Raw genomic sequence first — 17648 nt, forward strand, 5'->3', positions numbered from 1 at the left:
AAATAATGTTTTAAAATATTGTATACTTTATTTGCGTTTGTTATATTCTAGCAGTTATTAACATTAGTGTAATTCCGTGATATCTAAACGATGTAAATACTAGTTAAAAATTAGTTAGTTTTCTTATAACATCTTTCCAACATTTCATGTTATGACATTTAACATTTTTAATATAATTATTTTTAATATTTGTAGTATCTACATGATTTCTAGAATGTATTTTGTTTCCAAAATAAATTCCAATGCTGTTTGCAAAAGACAAAAAAGAAAAATAATAATGGAGTCATTTTGACCATATCTCTGGCCGCGTGAGGAAATTCGTGTCTTAAGTTTTTGGTTAATATATTCAAGGTTATCAATCAAATAAAACTATTTTATACTATTTCAAAGAAAATAATTGTCAAAAAAAGGTCATGCTTAGATTTTAAGTATTAGTTTTATTAACGTCCCGTTTTAAAGCTATACTGGGGCTATTTTGGGACGGACCTCGTAATTTTGAACCAGAGGACGAGGACAGCACTTGAGCTCACACCCTCCTGTCCAAGCTTCCACATCATACCATTGGGAGGACGTTTGGACCCGACGGATTCGACCTGCACCAGGCCCGCTTACACGGCGGTTCTTCGGTGGAATCGGGCCTCAAATTGGAACCCTCAGGTTCCTCAACACTCAACTTCACACCCTCAGGTTCCGAAGTCGAAATCTTACTACCAGACCACTGCGGAACTTTAGATTTTAAGAATAATATCATTGATATCTTGTTATATACTTTAAAAATTATTTTAATAGTTACTGTTCAGAGCTTTAAGCATTGATTAAAAAGTCCTCTCTGAACTTCGTTATTTTTTATTTTTATAGATGTAATTATTACTGAGTAACATATTCTAGGTCTAGGATTGTTACAGACTAAATTGATATGTAAAATCTAATTTGTTGGTCTTCTATATGTCAGATAAAGTATTGTTTGTTAAGTCTCAAGGTTTGCATTTTCTAAATAAAAAAACAAGAAGTGAAGTTGCCAAAGTAAACTATGGCTATATCTTTCTCTGATAAAAACAGAATAGTTCAAAACCGAATTTTCCAATAAGTATTTACAAAATTTTATCATCCGACATGAACACTCGGCAATCTAATCTAAAATCGCGGAATTAGTTTAATCTTTTGACCTGTTGCCTTATTTGGAGAGAGAACGTCCAATCGGACTCTGCATATGCAGACGTAGAAGTAAAAAGGAAAGACCTTTTCGGAACTTGAACCTTTTTGTTTCTGGTTCTCATAATACAATCAATTTGTTAAACATCCCATTTGATGTTTGTGATTTCTAACTGTCGGATAGTGTTGCCATGATGGAACAAAATAGAAGTCTGAAAACAATCTTCATTTGTCTTTTTTCAGTAATCGTTTTGCAAATTACTGAAGGTAAGAAATTTTCTTTTTACCTTCTCATTCTAATCTGTATAGACTGTAAAATTTTATGAATATTTTATGTGGTTCTTATTTTTTTCATATATTTCGATTTGCACTGGAATAATTAAAAGTGCTTTCGCCTATTGAAATTTTGCAGAATTTGGTTTGCACTAACGGAAACTAGTTTTCAGCTTCTTTCCTTTAGGGCAACAATAGATATATCTAATTTTCATATTTTCTCTTTATTTAAAACTTAGCATTCTTAGATAGACATAACTTTCTTTAAAGAGTCTGATACATGTATACATTTTATTTTAAATTAAATTATTTCATCGATTGTATTCTCTTTATGCTACTTATATAAGAAAAATAAAATAACAAATTAATATTTTCCATTTAAAGGATTTATCCAATGAAAAGATACATTTCTTGTATATAAATAAGTTTTCCTTGCCCCAACCTCGTATAATCGTACTTTGAAGCTTGTCACGTAATGTGACTTTGTGTCTTTCGTCATTTACAAAATGCTAACCTAGGAAGTGTTAACATTTCAAAAACATTTCCTATTTTAAAAGGTTCATTTTTTTATTGTAATTGTTTCACGAATCGGAATTTAAGTTTCTATGATCATCAATTAAAATTCTTTCATAAATCAATGAATTAGAATTGATTGTAAACATAATTGCTCAAAATATCATGCTTATCAGTGCAATGATCTAGCATCTTCGTACATTTCTTTTTGTTGTAAATGCCTTTAACTGATATCTAGATATTTGTAAATGCAACAGGAGTCTTCTTTGAGGCCTTGGTTTTACTAAAATGTTGCACATGCTCTCATAAAGGCAATATCCTATTCCTCCTGGGTTACAATTGTAGCCGGAGCAAAGGCGAAACACCACGAGTACTCAGATACTTATTTTCATACATCAGAGTGTATAATTCGTAGTACAATAAAGAAAGTCAAAACTTCTTTAACTGTACCGGCAAAGAATAGTGACGAAAGAGGGTAATTTGGCTTGAATGTAATGTTTTTTACTGAATCTAGGTTGCGACTTTGGAAATTTATCGCTGACGTACTGTTAATACACGAGTCCCAGAAAATCGAATACGCTTTTTGGGAGTTTTCTTTCCAATCTTTTGAAATCAAAATTTGACAGAGTTTTGCAATTCTAGTTTGGAGATAGCATACCAAATTTCATTTATTTAAATGAAATTTGGTTGTGTTTTTAAGTTGTCGAATTTTACATGTTTGCAAATCACAGACTTAAAGATGACCAGTCCCTTGACAGATATCATTCCAAATTTAATCTACATGAAATCCAAAACCTGTGTTTTAAATTTTATCTACATATTTCATATTTAAATTGCTCATTTTTACTTGAATAATCTAACTGGACTAACACCCTTTGAGCGAATTCCATTCAAATTTTAACAAAAATCTATAAATTTAAAATTAAATTCCGCATTCCAAATTTCTTCTTTGCAATTCAAAGCATTGTTTCGTATTCACAAAGAGAGGGACATAATTTTAAAAGTATATTTTTTAAACTCAGGGAAGTCAGAAACTTGGAAATTCGTTAAAATTTCGAATTCTATTTGTATGTTTTATATATGAAAAAGTAATAGATCTTTCTTATTTTTTAATAATAATTATACATGGATATTGTAATATATTTGGTATAATTTAAAATGCATTCATTTAGAGCAGTCAATAGAAATAAAATACTAATGCGTAAATTTTCAACAAAATTTGAAAAAAAAAATGTCCGAGAAATTTAATACCAAAATAACAATAATATTGGGAGTAAAATAAAACCATAGCAATTTCTCTTTAATTTTATTGAATCGACCTCACCTTATCAGCTACTTACAATTATTAATCAGCAATATTTTAGGCAGATACGATATGCTTTCTTTTCCATTTCTGCCTTGCCATAGTGAATAGATGCATTTGTCATAAGCCAAAACTGATTTGCTTTAAATAATAATTGGAAAATATATTTGATGCTTTACGTACTATTAAACACATCAATATCCATTCTGTCGGCCTTCTTCAAGACTAAGACTTGATTTTTGCGATAAGACTTGCCTCCTTATAACAGCGTCGTATTTTTATTTCACATATTTACATTTTCAACCCCTTGTTGCTATTTTCGCAATTAACATCATGATCGGTTGTTGCAACCTATGTGCATGAGAGTATAAAGGCATCTGTGGACCTAAACAGTTTTTCAAATTTCACAAGAAGTGTAGCACAAACGACTCGTGAATTTCGAACACGCAAAGAATAGCCTGCATCTTGGATTCTTCACAGAATATTACTCTCAAAGCCTTCTAGGCATGCTGATTGTCAGTTACTCTTAAAGAAAAGCAAAAAAGTGTTATATCATTGACACCCTGACAGTTTTCAATATCTGGATTGCTAGACAGAATTGAAAAATTTTTCAAAATATAATTAAATGTTTCTTCTTCCTCAAAAATTAAATATATTAATTAAATTGCGGTAAATAAAATTATAGATAACGTGGTAAATTTTTTCCCATTATTTACGTTATTAATACAAACATAAAATTATAGATAACGTGGTAAATTTTTTCCCATTATTTACGTTATTAATACAAACATAAAATTATAGATAACGTGGTAAATTTTTTCCCATTATTTACGTTATTAATACAAACATAAAATTATAGAATTGCGCTAAATAATATATTCTAATATAGATACCTTTAGGCAATTGAAAACGGAGGCAGGATTATCTTTTGCAATTGATTCTATTAGAAAAGTGCGCTAATACTTCGGTTAAATAAATTTTAGGCACCTTTAAGTTTGTTTCGTCCTCATACAAATCAATAGTTGATATTAAACGGAGCCACATTTAGCTGCAGTGACCGCTGATACTATATAAGGAAGTTTATTCGTTGGTTTTTGAAATATTTTGGGGAAAATCAAATGTTATTCTTTTTTTAAAAAAAAAAAAAAAAAAAAAAAAAAAAACCTTCGTTAATGAGCCCATAATTGATGAGGACATTCTACTCTATGTGAAATTAGATATTCTAATTCCTACTACTCCTACTACAGGCCTACTCAGAAGCTGGCCTCAAATCCATATATTTTTATTGTTTATGAAGGTAATTTCAATAGCGTAATAAATTGTACAGAAATTAATTAAACATAGTTTACTCCTCTTTAAATTATTCTTTAATTTAAAAGTGTGAAAAGGTATTTGGCTATGTCTTGAATTTTAACACAACTGAATATAGCTAGCTATCTGAAGATTCAAGAATAAAAAAAATTGTCAATTATGGGAAAACCCATCTTTATTGAAATTCTCTATTAGAGCAACTGCAAAGTAGAACGCTAAAATCCGATTATTTTTTAGAATCTTTATGTATTCATCTTTATTTTTTTTATATAAATTTCCCTATGTAATGGTTTTTGGAATTTTGTGAAAAATATTCGCTTTACACATACTCCACTTAAACTTGATTTCAACAAATACTCATATTGCTTTGAATGAAGAATTTAATTTAATTTTCAATATGATTTAACTTTTAATATGATGCCGTGATATCATATCCTCATGTGTCCTGCAAGGTTACGATTTAGTTAAAAATTTTGTAAGAGCAAGGCACGTTTAAATAATTTAGAATTAAAAATGTTTTCACGAATATATTTGTTATTTTATAAAAGTGTTCGTAAATACAAAAAGTAAATTTTTTTTGAGTACTGCATAGAGTAAACAAAATCGAAAATAAAAACGTTGCAAATGTCTATCAGCTTTCTGTAAAATTGATAAAAATGCAGTTTAGCTTGGAGCACTTATCAGCTTCCTGTAACCCGAATTATTTTCTCTTTATCAAATTCTGCCCATTTCCTAAAAGTCTTTAAGAATTCGTTTCAGAATCTTCTTTGATAAATCCAGTTGCAGCACATTCTTTACATGTTTTGAATTCAAAGGCAGTTCCTCCAAATGTTCTAGAGAAATTCGAAAAAATTTCTGTTCGTGCATAAACTATATAAATTGATAGTGTACTCGAATTCGAAATTCATATTATTCATGCTCGGGAAATATAAACCATAAAAATTAATAATGTTCTCGTATAACCTAATGTTCTTACTCGAATTGGCAATGTTCGTATTAAATAAAGAAACTTAATGCCTTATACCTTAGTGCGCAATCAGTTGTTTCAGGCTCAATGGATAAATTCCCTTTAAATACAATGCACTCCCGAGTATCGTATGTATTGTAACAGTGAATATATTACGTATGTATGTATTGTAAGAGTGAATTTTAGTATAAAAACTTTGTCTTCTGGCATTAATAGGTAAAGAAATTAATTAATACAACTCCGGCCTCTCCATCTTTTGTTATCCGGCCTGCCCTTCCGCCATATTAGGTCCAATACTCGGAAGTACACTATATTTAGTTTTATTTATCTATAGATATAAGAGTTCATTTTATTGTTTAGTTATATCTTTTTATATAATATATATATATATATATATATATATATATATATATATATATATATATATATATATATATATATATATAACCAAATTAGTAAAAATATTACGTTAATATAAGGAAAAAGAATTTAAAAAAATAAAAATAAAATTAAAAAGTTAAAAAAGAAGAAATTATGAATCCGGGCTGAAGACTTTCTCAAGGGTCACCCTCAGGCAGGGATTCAAGCAAGAGATTTTTTTTATGAGAGGTCTGACTTACATCCAACAATATTGACCTCTCGTGACCCGAAAAACGCCTGAAATTGAGGCCTTTGAGATAAACCAGTTTTCACAGAAATAAAACAATAAATTATAACTTCCAAATGCAAGCGAAATTACAATAACACATCACAAACTATAAAAGATAACTCACAAACCAAAAATATCATTAAAATAAAAAGGAAAGGACATACCAGTAGCAAATAAAACTTCCGACTACTCTACAAAAAAGGCACCACGTCCAGCTATATTGAAGCTTCCCGCTTTCATAGCTGCATCTGCAATACCGTTCCCCGTAAAGTGCTTCGTCATTCTTTGTTTTGCTTTCTTTATAATAAATACATCGTTTGGCTGTTGTAAAATATAAATTAAATTTAAAGCATTTTTATCTGTATAATACTTCTTAACATTCAAATCAGATTTTTAAAATTTTATTCTATCAATTATACTATGAAATATCTATAAAACGCATCATTTGAAAGTAGCTATAAAACTCTAATTTAAGTATATTCTGGAAATCTAATATCTATTATTTCTCTCTTTTCTTAAAAAAAACAAACATAAGAAATTCTATAAAAAAATACTTTATCAGAATACAGTCACTTTCTTCATAAAAATATTCCATATTTCTTATAACGTCTTCCTGTCTAAAATGCTGTTCTCAGACTTGGGAAAATACAGAAGATAAATTAGAATTAATTAGCGATGAAATTATATATACATAACTAGCAGACCCGGCCACTCGTTGCTGTGGCTAAGGTTTTTGTTATATTACATAGTAGTAAACTATTCAAGGGAAACAGTAGGAGAACATTGTCATGGGAACCACCATGCTTTTTTACACAGATGCCATTTGTAAAAAAACATGGGGACCTCCATGATTGATTTTCTAGTACCGTTGATATTGAGCAAAAATCAATACAAAAAAAAAAATTTAAATTTCTTTATTTTTTGTATTCAAGTTTGTAACAAATGAGTACATTACAAAGTTGTTAGTAAAAAACACGTAACACTTAAACTTATAAATGAGGTAGGTAGGGCAGATAGTTTTAAATCTTTGACAATAATGTTTATTATTTTGAATTATAAATACTTTTAATTTCAATTTAATTTAGCACTAATCGATGCACAATATTTTTGGTTAACCTGTCTTTAGCTAACACAAATAGATTTGACGGTTTTCCTACACGTGAACATGTAACATATAGTTGCCCATGAGAAAAACATGGATTTTCCAAATCTAAATCACAAATCGACATTCTTTGGCCTTGAGATTTATTTATAGACATGGCAAAAGCTAAACGAATTGGAAACTGTAACCTTTTGAAGGGTATCGTAGATTCTGATGGTATCATAGGAATACGTCGCAACAGGACCACTTCTCCTTTAAACTTTCCAGTTAAAATGGTAACTTCAAGTATATTTCCGGTGATCTTTTTGATGACCAAACGCGTACCGTTGCATAATCGTGGTGGATTCAAATTACGCAGTAGAATAATAGGTGAACCAATCTTTAATCGAAGGTTATGTGGTGGCATTCCATGTATATCTAGTGAATTTAAAAATTCAATTGGAAAATTTACACTATCATTTTCATCAACAACAGTATCGATTGATTTAAAAGACATCAGATCGCCTGGTAACAACTGTTGTATTTGGAAGTTAATTTCGTCAACATCAACATTTTTAGCTGCCAAAATAGCCCGATCACTGAGCCAGTTATGATTCAAGTAATTACTCTGTATATCCGGAAAAATATTCTGAATCAATTCATTTTTACCCTGAAGAACAGTGCAGAAATTGTTTGGCAGTTTAATGCATTGCGTATTTGGTTGCAGTTCTACTTTACCGTTCCCAATATCTAGTAATTGTTCAGAAAATATTTGTACTGATGGATCATTTTGCAATTGTACGCGCATGTTTATGGACAATCGAAGTGTTTCAACACTTCGCCATAAGAATGATTGTTTTAAACATGCATTTTAATTAAAGATTGTTGAACAATGAAGCACTAATAATTAAAAAGCAAGAAGAATTCCACTGTATTACTTTTACTATAATATGAATTCAATTTATACTTCAGTCTAAATAACACGTGGTCGGCTATGCTAATACCAAAAATTGAAAAAGTAAGAACAATTGAATTTCATTGTATGCGTTTACTACGAAATAAATTTAACTTATACTTTAGCCTCAGCAACACGTGGTGGTTATGCCATTAAATTGCAGCTTATGTGAAACGTTGGTACTTTTAACACAGCGCCATCTGTTAGAATACTTACTCAATCCAGTCAACACATATCGCCATCTGTTAGAATCGCTTGGAGCTAACAGATAATTGTGACTGTCAAATAATGAACAAATAATTTGTTCCTTCTTAATACTTTCCTTCTTAGTATAAACCCTTTATGATGTATAATAAATCCTCTAACTTCAGTGATACAGATTCTGGCTTCCTCAGCTTAAAGGAAAGATTTTTTTTTTTTTTTTAAAGTTATATATTCCACACATGAAGTTACCATGAGATTTATTCCGTCATTGATACATTTGTCTGTTGCAATAATTCAAAATTCATTTACAAAATGAAATCAGTTTCAGAAACATTTATTAAATGATGATAAGCATTGTAGCTGAAGTGAATGATAGCTGAGTTGATGATAGCTGACATAACTTGATACGTACATGCAGTTTATTAGTAAAGAAATGAAAAACTGAAACGATTATTGTAACCATTTTTTATTATCATATCTTCAATAATTTATATAAAAAATGATTAAATTTCATTTAGCATACAAATGAGTTAATATTTTTTTATTATCCGATTAGAGGAACTTATTATTGGCTCGTTCACTTACCTTTTTTACGATATCCTTAACAAAAGAAATAAAATCATTTAATTGAAAATGCAATGAAGGTAACAAATGTTATTGCCGTGCAACATTTTTCTTAGTAAACAGTCAGATAAAATAAAGAATCGGAATTCATTCAAAACGAAAAGTAATAATTATCCGTGTGCACCTCCAAGTATTTTTCCAAACTTCTTTATAATTAAAAAAAGCAGAATTTTAGTATGTTATATTAATCAGTGATCCGTTAAAACGTTTGTAATTAATCATTTTCAAATAAAATATCTTATTTCTGAGAATTGCCACCGTGCACAGTAATACAAAATTCAAACATAAGATCGTGATACTTTATCCTTTGCAACGTATCAAATTTATTGTATGCATTAAAAAATAATTCTGGAAAATGATATCTTATTCCTGAGAAAAGTTTTTGGATAGGATCATAAATAATTCGGACATTCGGATTCGAAACGTAACGCAAATGCGTGAGTTTTTCTACGCTAGTTGGGGTAACGCTATGCAGATTAGAAATTTTTAATTTCCTTTATTCTGTTTTATTTGAATTCAAAAGTACTTAAGAATGAATCTGAAAGATCGATTAATTAACAATGTTTAATTTTAAATGCATCAAACACTAAGAAAATAAATAGAATCGTTTCAAATAATCAGCCGAAAAATCTTAAGCCTAGCCTCATGACTGTTGGGGAAAAAAAACTTTAACTGTACTCATTTGGCAATGGGAAAAATGAATAGATTTTTTTGGCGGGAAAGTTAGTTTTTAATTAATAATTAAAATTCTAATTAAAAATTCAAAAAAAGGGCTATCCTATCTTTTAAGTTAGATCAAACTGCACACGGTGTGTAAATTTGATTAAAATCGGTTAAGCAGTTTAGGAGTCCATCGCGGACAAACAACGTGACACGTAATTTATATATATTAAGATTATTTTTGATATGTAAATAAATGTTCACAAATTAAAAAATTATTGCATTATAATTTTGTTTTCTTTAAAGAATGCTTTCAAAATTTATGAATTGAGATATTGTTTTATCATGTTCGTAAACATATTTATTATTTCTTTGTGCAGCTGATTTAATCATTGCAGTTAAAATTATAGAACATTGAGTTAAATGTTAATCAAGATTCAAATCCTTATTAAAACAGATTGAATTTTCATTATTAAATACATAAAATTAACTTGTAAGAAGAAAAATATTGAAACAAAATTAAAATTATACTTTAAGAATGCATCATTTTATTTCTAAACATGTTTGTCTTTAGTTATATGGCATTATACAAGATTATAATTAAATCAGTCTTTCAATTTATAAATAAATTTTAAACAAATTCTATAAATTTAAGCTGAAACAAAAAGAAAAGGAAAGAAGCAATTCAAACTTTTACTCAAAACATTATTCACGGTTTAAAACTAAAAACAAAGCGTATTTATACAGTCAAATATAAATTCAAATTGAAAATTATCTTTTGAGAAAGTTATTGAATAGCTGCACTTACAGTAACTTTTTCTTGGTTTGAAATCCTTAGGAAGGAGCCTGTGAGTGCATTGTGCTTTTAATTTTCCAGTCTTGCGAAATTTAAAAATTGATACTTTTGGACCATTATCATAATTTTCTTTGCAGTTTGGAGATTGAATAGAGGAAAAGCATAATCTTATTGAAAAAAGTATCTATTTATGAAGAATACAATTGCAATATCTAATACGTACTAGTTATCTGAAAGAAATAACTGAGGATGGGACGTCAAAGGTTTAAAGGCATTCCACGCATCTGCTAGCTCGCAGTCAACTACTACTCATCAGATTACTTCCTCTGACTTTCTCTGATTGATCCTTTGGCATTTCAGCGAGAGCTGCGGATATGTACTTTATTTAGGAGGTGGTTATTCTAGAAAACGGACTCAAAGCATTTTTTTACATGTGTAAACCGAATGCTGTCACTAAAATTGCTTTTTATTTGGATTCCTTAGAATATTAATTAATTAAGGGTGAGTTTAAAAGCTCTGAAAGATTGAATATAAAAATTTTAAGACTTAGAGGTATAGGTGTTTCCATTTTTTTTTCTTCTTAGATGCGTACAGAACAAATGGATGATGATGAATTTGTGCGTTCAAAGGTGATTAAAAGTAAAAATTTATTAGTCAATAAATTGTCTTATATATGTGTAAGCAATTTTTATGTGAAGCATGATGCAGTTTGAAGACAGTGAAGATACTTTTAATTTCGTGACGTAGTTTTATTTCATTTTGAAGAAGCAGGCATATGTACGAGCGATGTGCACAGAGCGACACAGAAAAGGATGAGGGAAAGGCTCTTGGACATTTTATCCCTCATCTTATATAACCTTAGATTTTGATAGGGAAAATATTTCTTCATAGTGCTAATATATTAATAAGATTCTGATAGGGATTTCTGATTCATGTCAATCACATGTAAGGGAAACACAGGGATCTTTTAAGAAAGAATGTGCTTACTGAACATTTTTTACCCCTTCACGCCGAACGTGTGAAAGTGTCGGCGTTTAGTCGATTCAGCAATTTTATAAAGCTTCTCTTGAATTAATTAAATTGAGAAAGTGGAATTGGATCACGAAATAAGAGAATGAACTTACTATGGGCTAAATTAAGATAAAAGCTTGGAAATTAATTAAATTGAAATTAAGAGTTTAAATATATATATATACCATATATATAATGATATTTTTAAACAAAATTTAAATCCCAATTAATATCTTCATTTTTATCTTAATTTTGACCTATTAAGTTCATTCTAAAATGCTCTCATGCTTCCTGATCCAATTCTACTTTTTTTTATTTAATTAATGCAACACGCGCTCTAAAAATGCAATGCTTACTTCTGTATATTCTCACTCACTGAGTGAAGAGATAAGAATCCTTAATGTTTAGCACATTCTTTTAAAGATATCTAAATTTCCCTTACCTAAATCAACAAGTGGCAAAGAAATCCCTATACAATCTCATAGTAAAATGGTCGAAGGGAAAAACTTCAGCTTTTTTATGCTCTTGTATCGCGATGTCAGTCTCTTGTATTGAACGTTAGTTTAATCAGCGCTTCTTGTACATAATATGCTTCTCAAACGGAGTAAATCCAAGTTGAGCGTTCAAAAGTGTCTTCTATTCGACCGTGCAACTGCTCAAATATGGTTGTGGCTAAAATTGTGGACACTTTTGAAAATCTTTATGTTCTCTAACTTTGTATGCTTAAAAAAAGTTTTACGTTTCACAAAATTAAACCCTTCAATATCATTTTAAATAGAATTTAATGCTGATTTGAATACAAAAAGCAAAATTCAAATGTTTGCAATGCAAAAAACGTTATACTTACTTTAATCTGAATATCAAACAAAATGGTGAAGTGGACTGTAATTTCTAACTTCCCTGACCAATCACTGTTCTTGTTCTGGGCACCAATCAAATGTTAATAACTGACAGCAAAAGATGACATCATGTTTAAAGTTAGCAAAAGTCATTGTTGTGCTTTGTTCTGTTGAAGGAAGATTATTTTTTGTGTAATCAAATTATAAGTAAAAATAATTTGTAAAACTTTTCCATATTTAATATTGATTTTTGGTAATATTTTAAATATTTAGTCAAGAAGCAATGATATCAAATAAAAAAATAGATTGGACAGCTAGAAAGAGAACTAAGATAATTGTGTTACAAGAACGTGGCCTTTCGTATGCTGAAATTGCAAGACAGGTGAGTGGTTCAGTAACTACATCTGGAGTTCGTAAGTTTTGTTTACGATATCAAAAGACAAATTCAATAAAAAAAAATAAAGCAGGAAAAGTCAGAAAAAGGTGCACCATATATGTTGATGACTTAAGAATAAAAAGACTATGTGTCCAAGATAGAAGAATTTTATCATGGCCATTAGAAATGAATGCTAATGACGTTTCTGTCAGTTCAAGGACAATCAGGAGAAGATTTTAGAAGTTGGACTAAGAGGAAGAATTCCTCGGAAAAAAGCCTTATCTCAATTTACAGCAGTGCATAAAAAGATTACAGAGAGCAAAGGCACACATTAGTTGGACAGATGATTAGTGGTCACAAGTTATATGGAGTGATGAAACAAACATATAGTTATTCGGTAGTGATGGGCGAAAATATGTTAGATACAGAAAAGGCGAAGAGCTACATCCTGAGTGCATTCAGGCAACTGTGAAGAACTCAGTGTTATGATTTGGTGATGCACTTCAGCAGGTGATATTGGTCGCCTTCATGTTATCGATGGAACACAAAATGTAGAAAATACATTGAGACTATTCTAGAACCAAAACTTATACCTTCTATCTGTAATTTATTTCCCAGTAACTCATCATTTATTTTTCAGCAGGAATCAGCTCCTGCCAATACAGCAAAAATATCGAAAGAGGGTTTAGTACTAAAGGCTCTTGAAGAGCATTGAGTTGTTATCATGGCCAGGAAACAATCCTGACCTCAATCCTACTGAGAACTTATGGCACCATTTGAAAACTCTTGTACGAATGAGGCGTTCATCAAATAAAAGAGATCTAATTGAGGCTATAATTGTTTCCTGGCCTCACGTAATAACGAAGGAAGAGCTTCAGCTCAATGAAAAATCGATCTGAAACTGTAATAAAAAAATAAAAGCTAGCCTACTAAGTACTCACTGCAGTCATGAGTATCTAATGTACTTCGATAATTATTGCCGCTCAACTCTTTGGTATTGCAAATATTTGAATTTTGTTTCTGTACTGAAATTAATATTTAATTCTCTTTAAAATGATATACAAGATTTTGCATTTTGTGAAACACAACGTTTTCTATAAACATACAAAGTTAGAAAATTTTCAAAATTATCTACAATTTTGACCACCAATGTATGTGAAAGCAAGTCTTACTTATTATTATCTGAGATGTTTTAATTTAAATTCAAATAGTATGATTTGTTATCTTTGGTGAAGGAAATTAAATAGTCCTAAATACTGTTTCATCTCTTCATATTTCTATTGTGGAAGGGGGGATGTTTTTATTTAGTTCTTTATGGATAATATCAGATGATTTTAGGAAGGCGGGAATCGATGTTGAAAATCTCCATTAAACTTGATTTTTGTGCTTATGCAAAGTAGAATTTTTTTAAATTTCTTACTTCCTTTAAGAAGTCTGCATCAATATGTCTTCTGCTAAAACCATTTGAAATGATGGAAGATTTACAATTTAATTCTGATGAAAATATAGTATGGGCACTGTTCACATACATACAATGAAATTTTAATATGAGATCATCAATATGAAAAAAGAAAATAAGTAGTTTAATAAAAAAATTAGTTTTTTTAATCAACAAGTGAAACATCTTGAATAGTTTTCTGACGCATTTAAATTTTTCAAAATGGTAGGAAGGTATCAGAAGAACTAATATAATAATATATAATAATATAATAATAATACTAATATAATAATATATAATAATATAATAATAATACTAATATAATAATATATAATAATATAATAATAATACTAATATAATATAATTTATAATAGGATATGTATATATAAATAGAAACTGATGTACCATCATCTAGAGAACATGCAAAACACAGATCTTCAAAAGGAAAATAAGATAACTTAATATCCAATATTTTTATCCTTTATTTGTGATACGTTAGAGTGATTCCTCACATTTTTCAAGTAATAAGTTAATACTAGGTAATTCATAAACATTATAATCCGATACATAAATTACGCAGAATCCATAAATATCTCAAGTCTTTAAGGAATCTTAGCTCACTTTACGACAATATATTTGTAAACCCAAAAATAATTAATGAATTAATCCTAATTGGATATCGGAGAAAATAACACAGTTAAGGGGTTAAATGTTCTGGACTTCTATCACCAATAGAAATGCAAGATTAACCAGTAACAGAACACGGGAGTCCAAATGACTCCGCGTTGCTCATTAGCTCTAATTATCACGTGGTATTTTTGTCCTAGAATACAGTCATCTTCTCAGTACCTTCAAGTTGCTCTTTTAATATTATCTTGGCAAAAATCTAAGTATGAACACGTGCGTACAATCGAGTTATTTTTTTTCAAAGTTTTTGTTGTTACTTATCTATGGAGACATTGCCTCCACGACACTGAAACTATGATTGAAAAAATATATGACTCACCAGTTAATTTTTACGTATTTCGCATTACATTTCGCTTCCTTTGTCTAAAATAACATATTGTTGTTTAAAAAGAAATGAATAATACTCAACTAAGACCTTCCAAGAAAAAAAATTCGGCCATGTGACCCAGATTTTGATAAAACTGCAATGCAATGATTTGAAGAATGCGAAATGTCGGAAGATGATTCTGACATTAGAGATGCAGAAACGATTATAAGAGATCATGAAGAAAAAAGTGAACAAGAAAGTGAAGAAAATTCGGAAGAGGAAGAACGATATGGTTGACATGAGAAATTATTTCTATGGGTAGGGAAAAAATAGACTCAAGTGATCCGAAAAACCTTTAGTGAGTTCACATTCCCGGACGTCTCAATACAATATTGTTTTGGAGCTGTCTAGAATTCGTTCTAATTTTTAAAAGCTATATCTGACTAAAAAGAAAGCCTGGACCTACATTTTCTCGACCAACATGTTGCTTATGATTGAAAAATATACAAATCTCAAATTTACGGCAATTAGGCAAAAATATAGAGATCAAGATAAGTCAGATTTGCGTAATTTGGATATAGTGGAATTAAGCGACTTTAGGGGTCTACTGTTTTACATTGCTGCTTTTAAATTTAAATGATGCAAAAGAATAAAGAAATATTCATAAACAATATTTTTAAATATGTATTTTTCCTTTTTGTTTGTCAAATTCTAACAGCTATTAATATTAGTGTAATTCCGTAATATCTGAACGAAGTAAATCCTCATTCAAATATTGTTTAGATTTTTCATATAACATCTTTCTAAGATTTAATATTATAACATTTAACATTTTTAAGATTAATATTTTTTTATAATTTTGGTAACTATATGATTTCCAGAATGTATTTTGTTTCCAAAATAAATTGCAATGCTGATTACAAAAGACAAAAAAAAAAAAAAAAATAGTAAATATGGAGTTTTTTTTATTCCATGTCTCTAGCCGCGCGAGGAAAATCTTGTCCCCAGTTACGAGTTAAGAGAAACAATTCAAAGATTGGGTTACATAGTAAAGATCTCCTGCAGTTTCCTTGTAAAGTGGTTCTAGAAGATTCTCGAAAAAGATACATAAATATGAAATTTGAGGATCGTAATAGGAAAAAAAAAATCTTATGATTAATGAAACAAATCAAGCAGGCTCTGGTTCGATCCGGTCTATCTAGACATTTGTTGTTAACATTGTAATTCAATGATTCTATGCAAATACGTATATTTTGAATGAATTGATTAAAATTTATAATGGACATTTGATTTTTCATTTAAATTGAAAAACATAAGCAGTTTTTTTTATTGTCCTATTTTTTTTTCAGCCGACGTTCCTTGTTCGCCATCAGTCTTTAAATGCTTCAATGGAAAATGCATAAAGCGCAATTGGTTCTGTGATAATGCTGATGACTGCGGGGATAATTCTGACGAGCGCTATTGTGGTAAGTTTCAGCTGCTGGCAAAATCCCTCTCCATTCTTTCTTTATGTTACTATTAATTGTTTAATTGTAACATAAAGGATTTGATGTGATTATTTGAAACAGATTCTTTTTCTTATTTCTCTCTTATTAGATAACATTGCAATTGCTAGAAAAGCTTTCATTAAATAGAAATCCTGAAAGCATTTTTGCCATAGGAACTATTTTGCTGTACTATTTTTATTCAGTACCAGGGAGACCAAGCTCGGCAATTTCTCTTTCCTTTTCTTTTTTCTTTCTTTTTGTAAAATAGCATTGTTTCGAAGAATATATCTAAATACGAATCAATACGGATTAAACATGAATATTTTTCAATCTTACTTGCATATGAACTAGATATTTAAATAAAAAAATCATCAAATCATCATTAATCATCATATATCAATCATCATCATTATCATCGAAATACTTAGGGTAACATGTTATTTGAAACAATCTGTTATATTATAATATTTATTTTACAGTTTATCTATCATCATTTGTATATTTTTTAACTTATTAACAGTTTTACCATAGTGAAATCGGGTTCGAGATATGACATAAGCACTATATGACATTTTCAGCGCGAGAGCAAATAGAAAAAGGTTCTAAAAAAAATATATGTGGGATTCTTTTTTATGTGTGTGTGTGTGTGTAAAATCACGTTTTTGCAGAAAAGACACCTATATACATAAATTTAAAAAGCAAAACCTTATACAAATATAAAATTTGATCCACACACACGCACACGCACAAGAATTGTTGGATTAAAGTATAAGATTTTTATTATAAATAGTATAAGATTTTATTGTTTACGCTTTGCTGACTATGGTGATGTCATCTCTTGGACTCTAAGAGTTAGCTATAAAAATGGGTTATTTTGTATGCGAATGGAGGGGTCCCCCTCCCAGAAAAGACACCTATATAGATAAAAAACAAAACGTTATCTAAATATAAAAGTTGACCCAGATCGTTGGAGCCGTTTCCATGACTCACCAAATAAATATATATACAAAAATTG

The 17648-nt window shown here is 29.5% G+C and overlaps 1 protein-coding gene across 1 annotated transcript in view; it reads left to right on the plus strand.

The window, feature by feature from the left end:
• The first annotated feature begins 1198 nt into the window (after positions 1–1198).
• LOC129975647 (uncharacterized) overlaps positions 1199–17648 on the plus strand; it is a 39904-nt gene continuing 23454 nt past the window's right edge. Inside the window, exons 1-2 of the mRNA XM_056088745.1 lie at positions 1199–1419; positions 16496–16612. Of these exons, the coding sequence (XP_055944720.1) occupies positions 1344–1419; positions 16496–16612 (193 nt within the window). The 5' untranslated portion in view covers positions 1199–1343. The remainder of the gene's footprint in view (positions 1420–16495; positions 16613–17648) is intronic.

Source organism: Argiope bruennichi, chromosome 7 (assembly GCF_947563725.1).
Source record: "Argiope bruennichi chromosome 7, qqArgBrue1.1, whole genome shotgun sequence".
Lineage (NCBI taxonomy): Eukaryota > Metazoa > Arthropoda > Arachnida > Araneae > Araneidae > Argiope > Argiope bruennichi.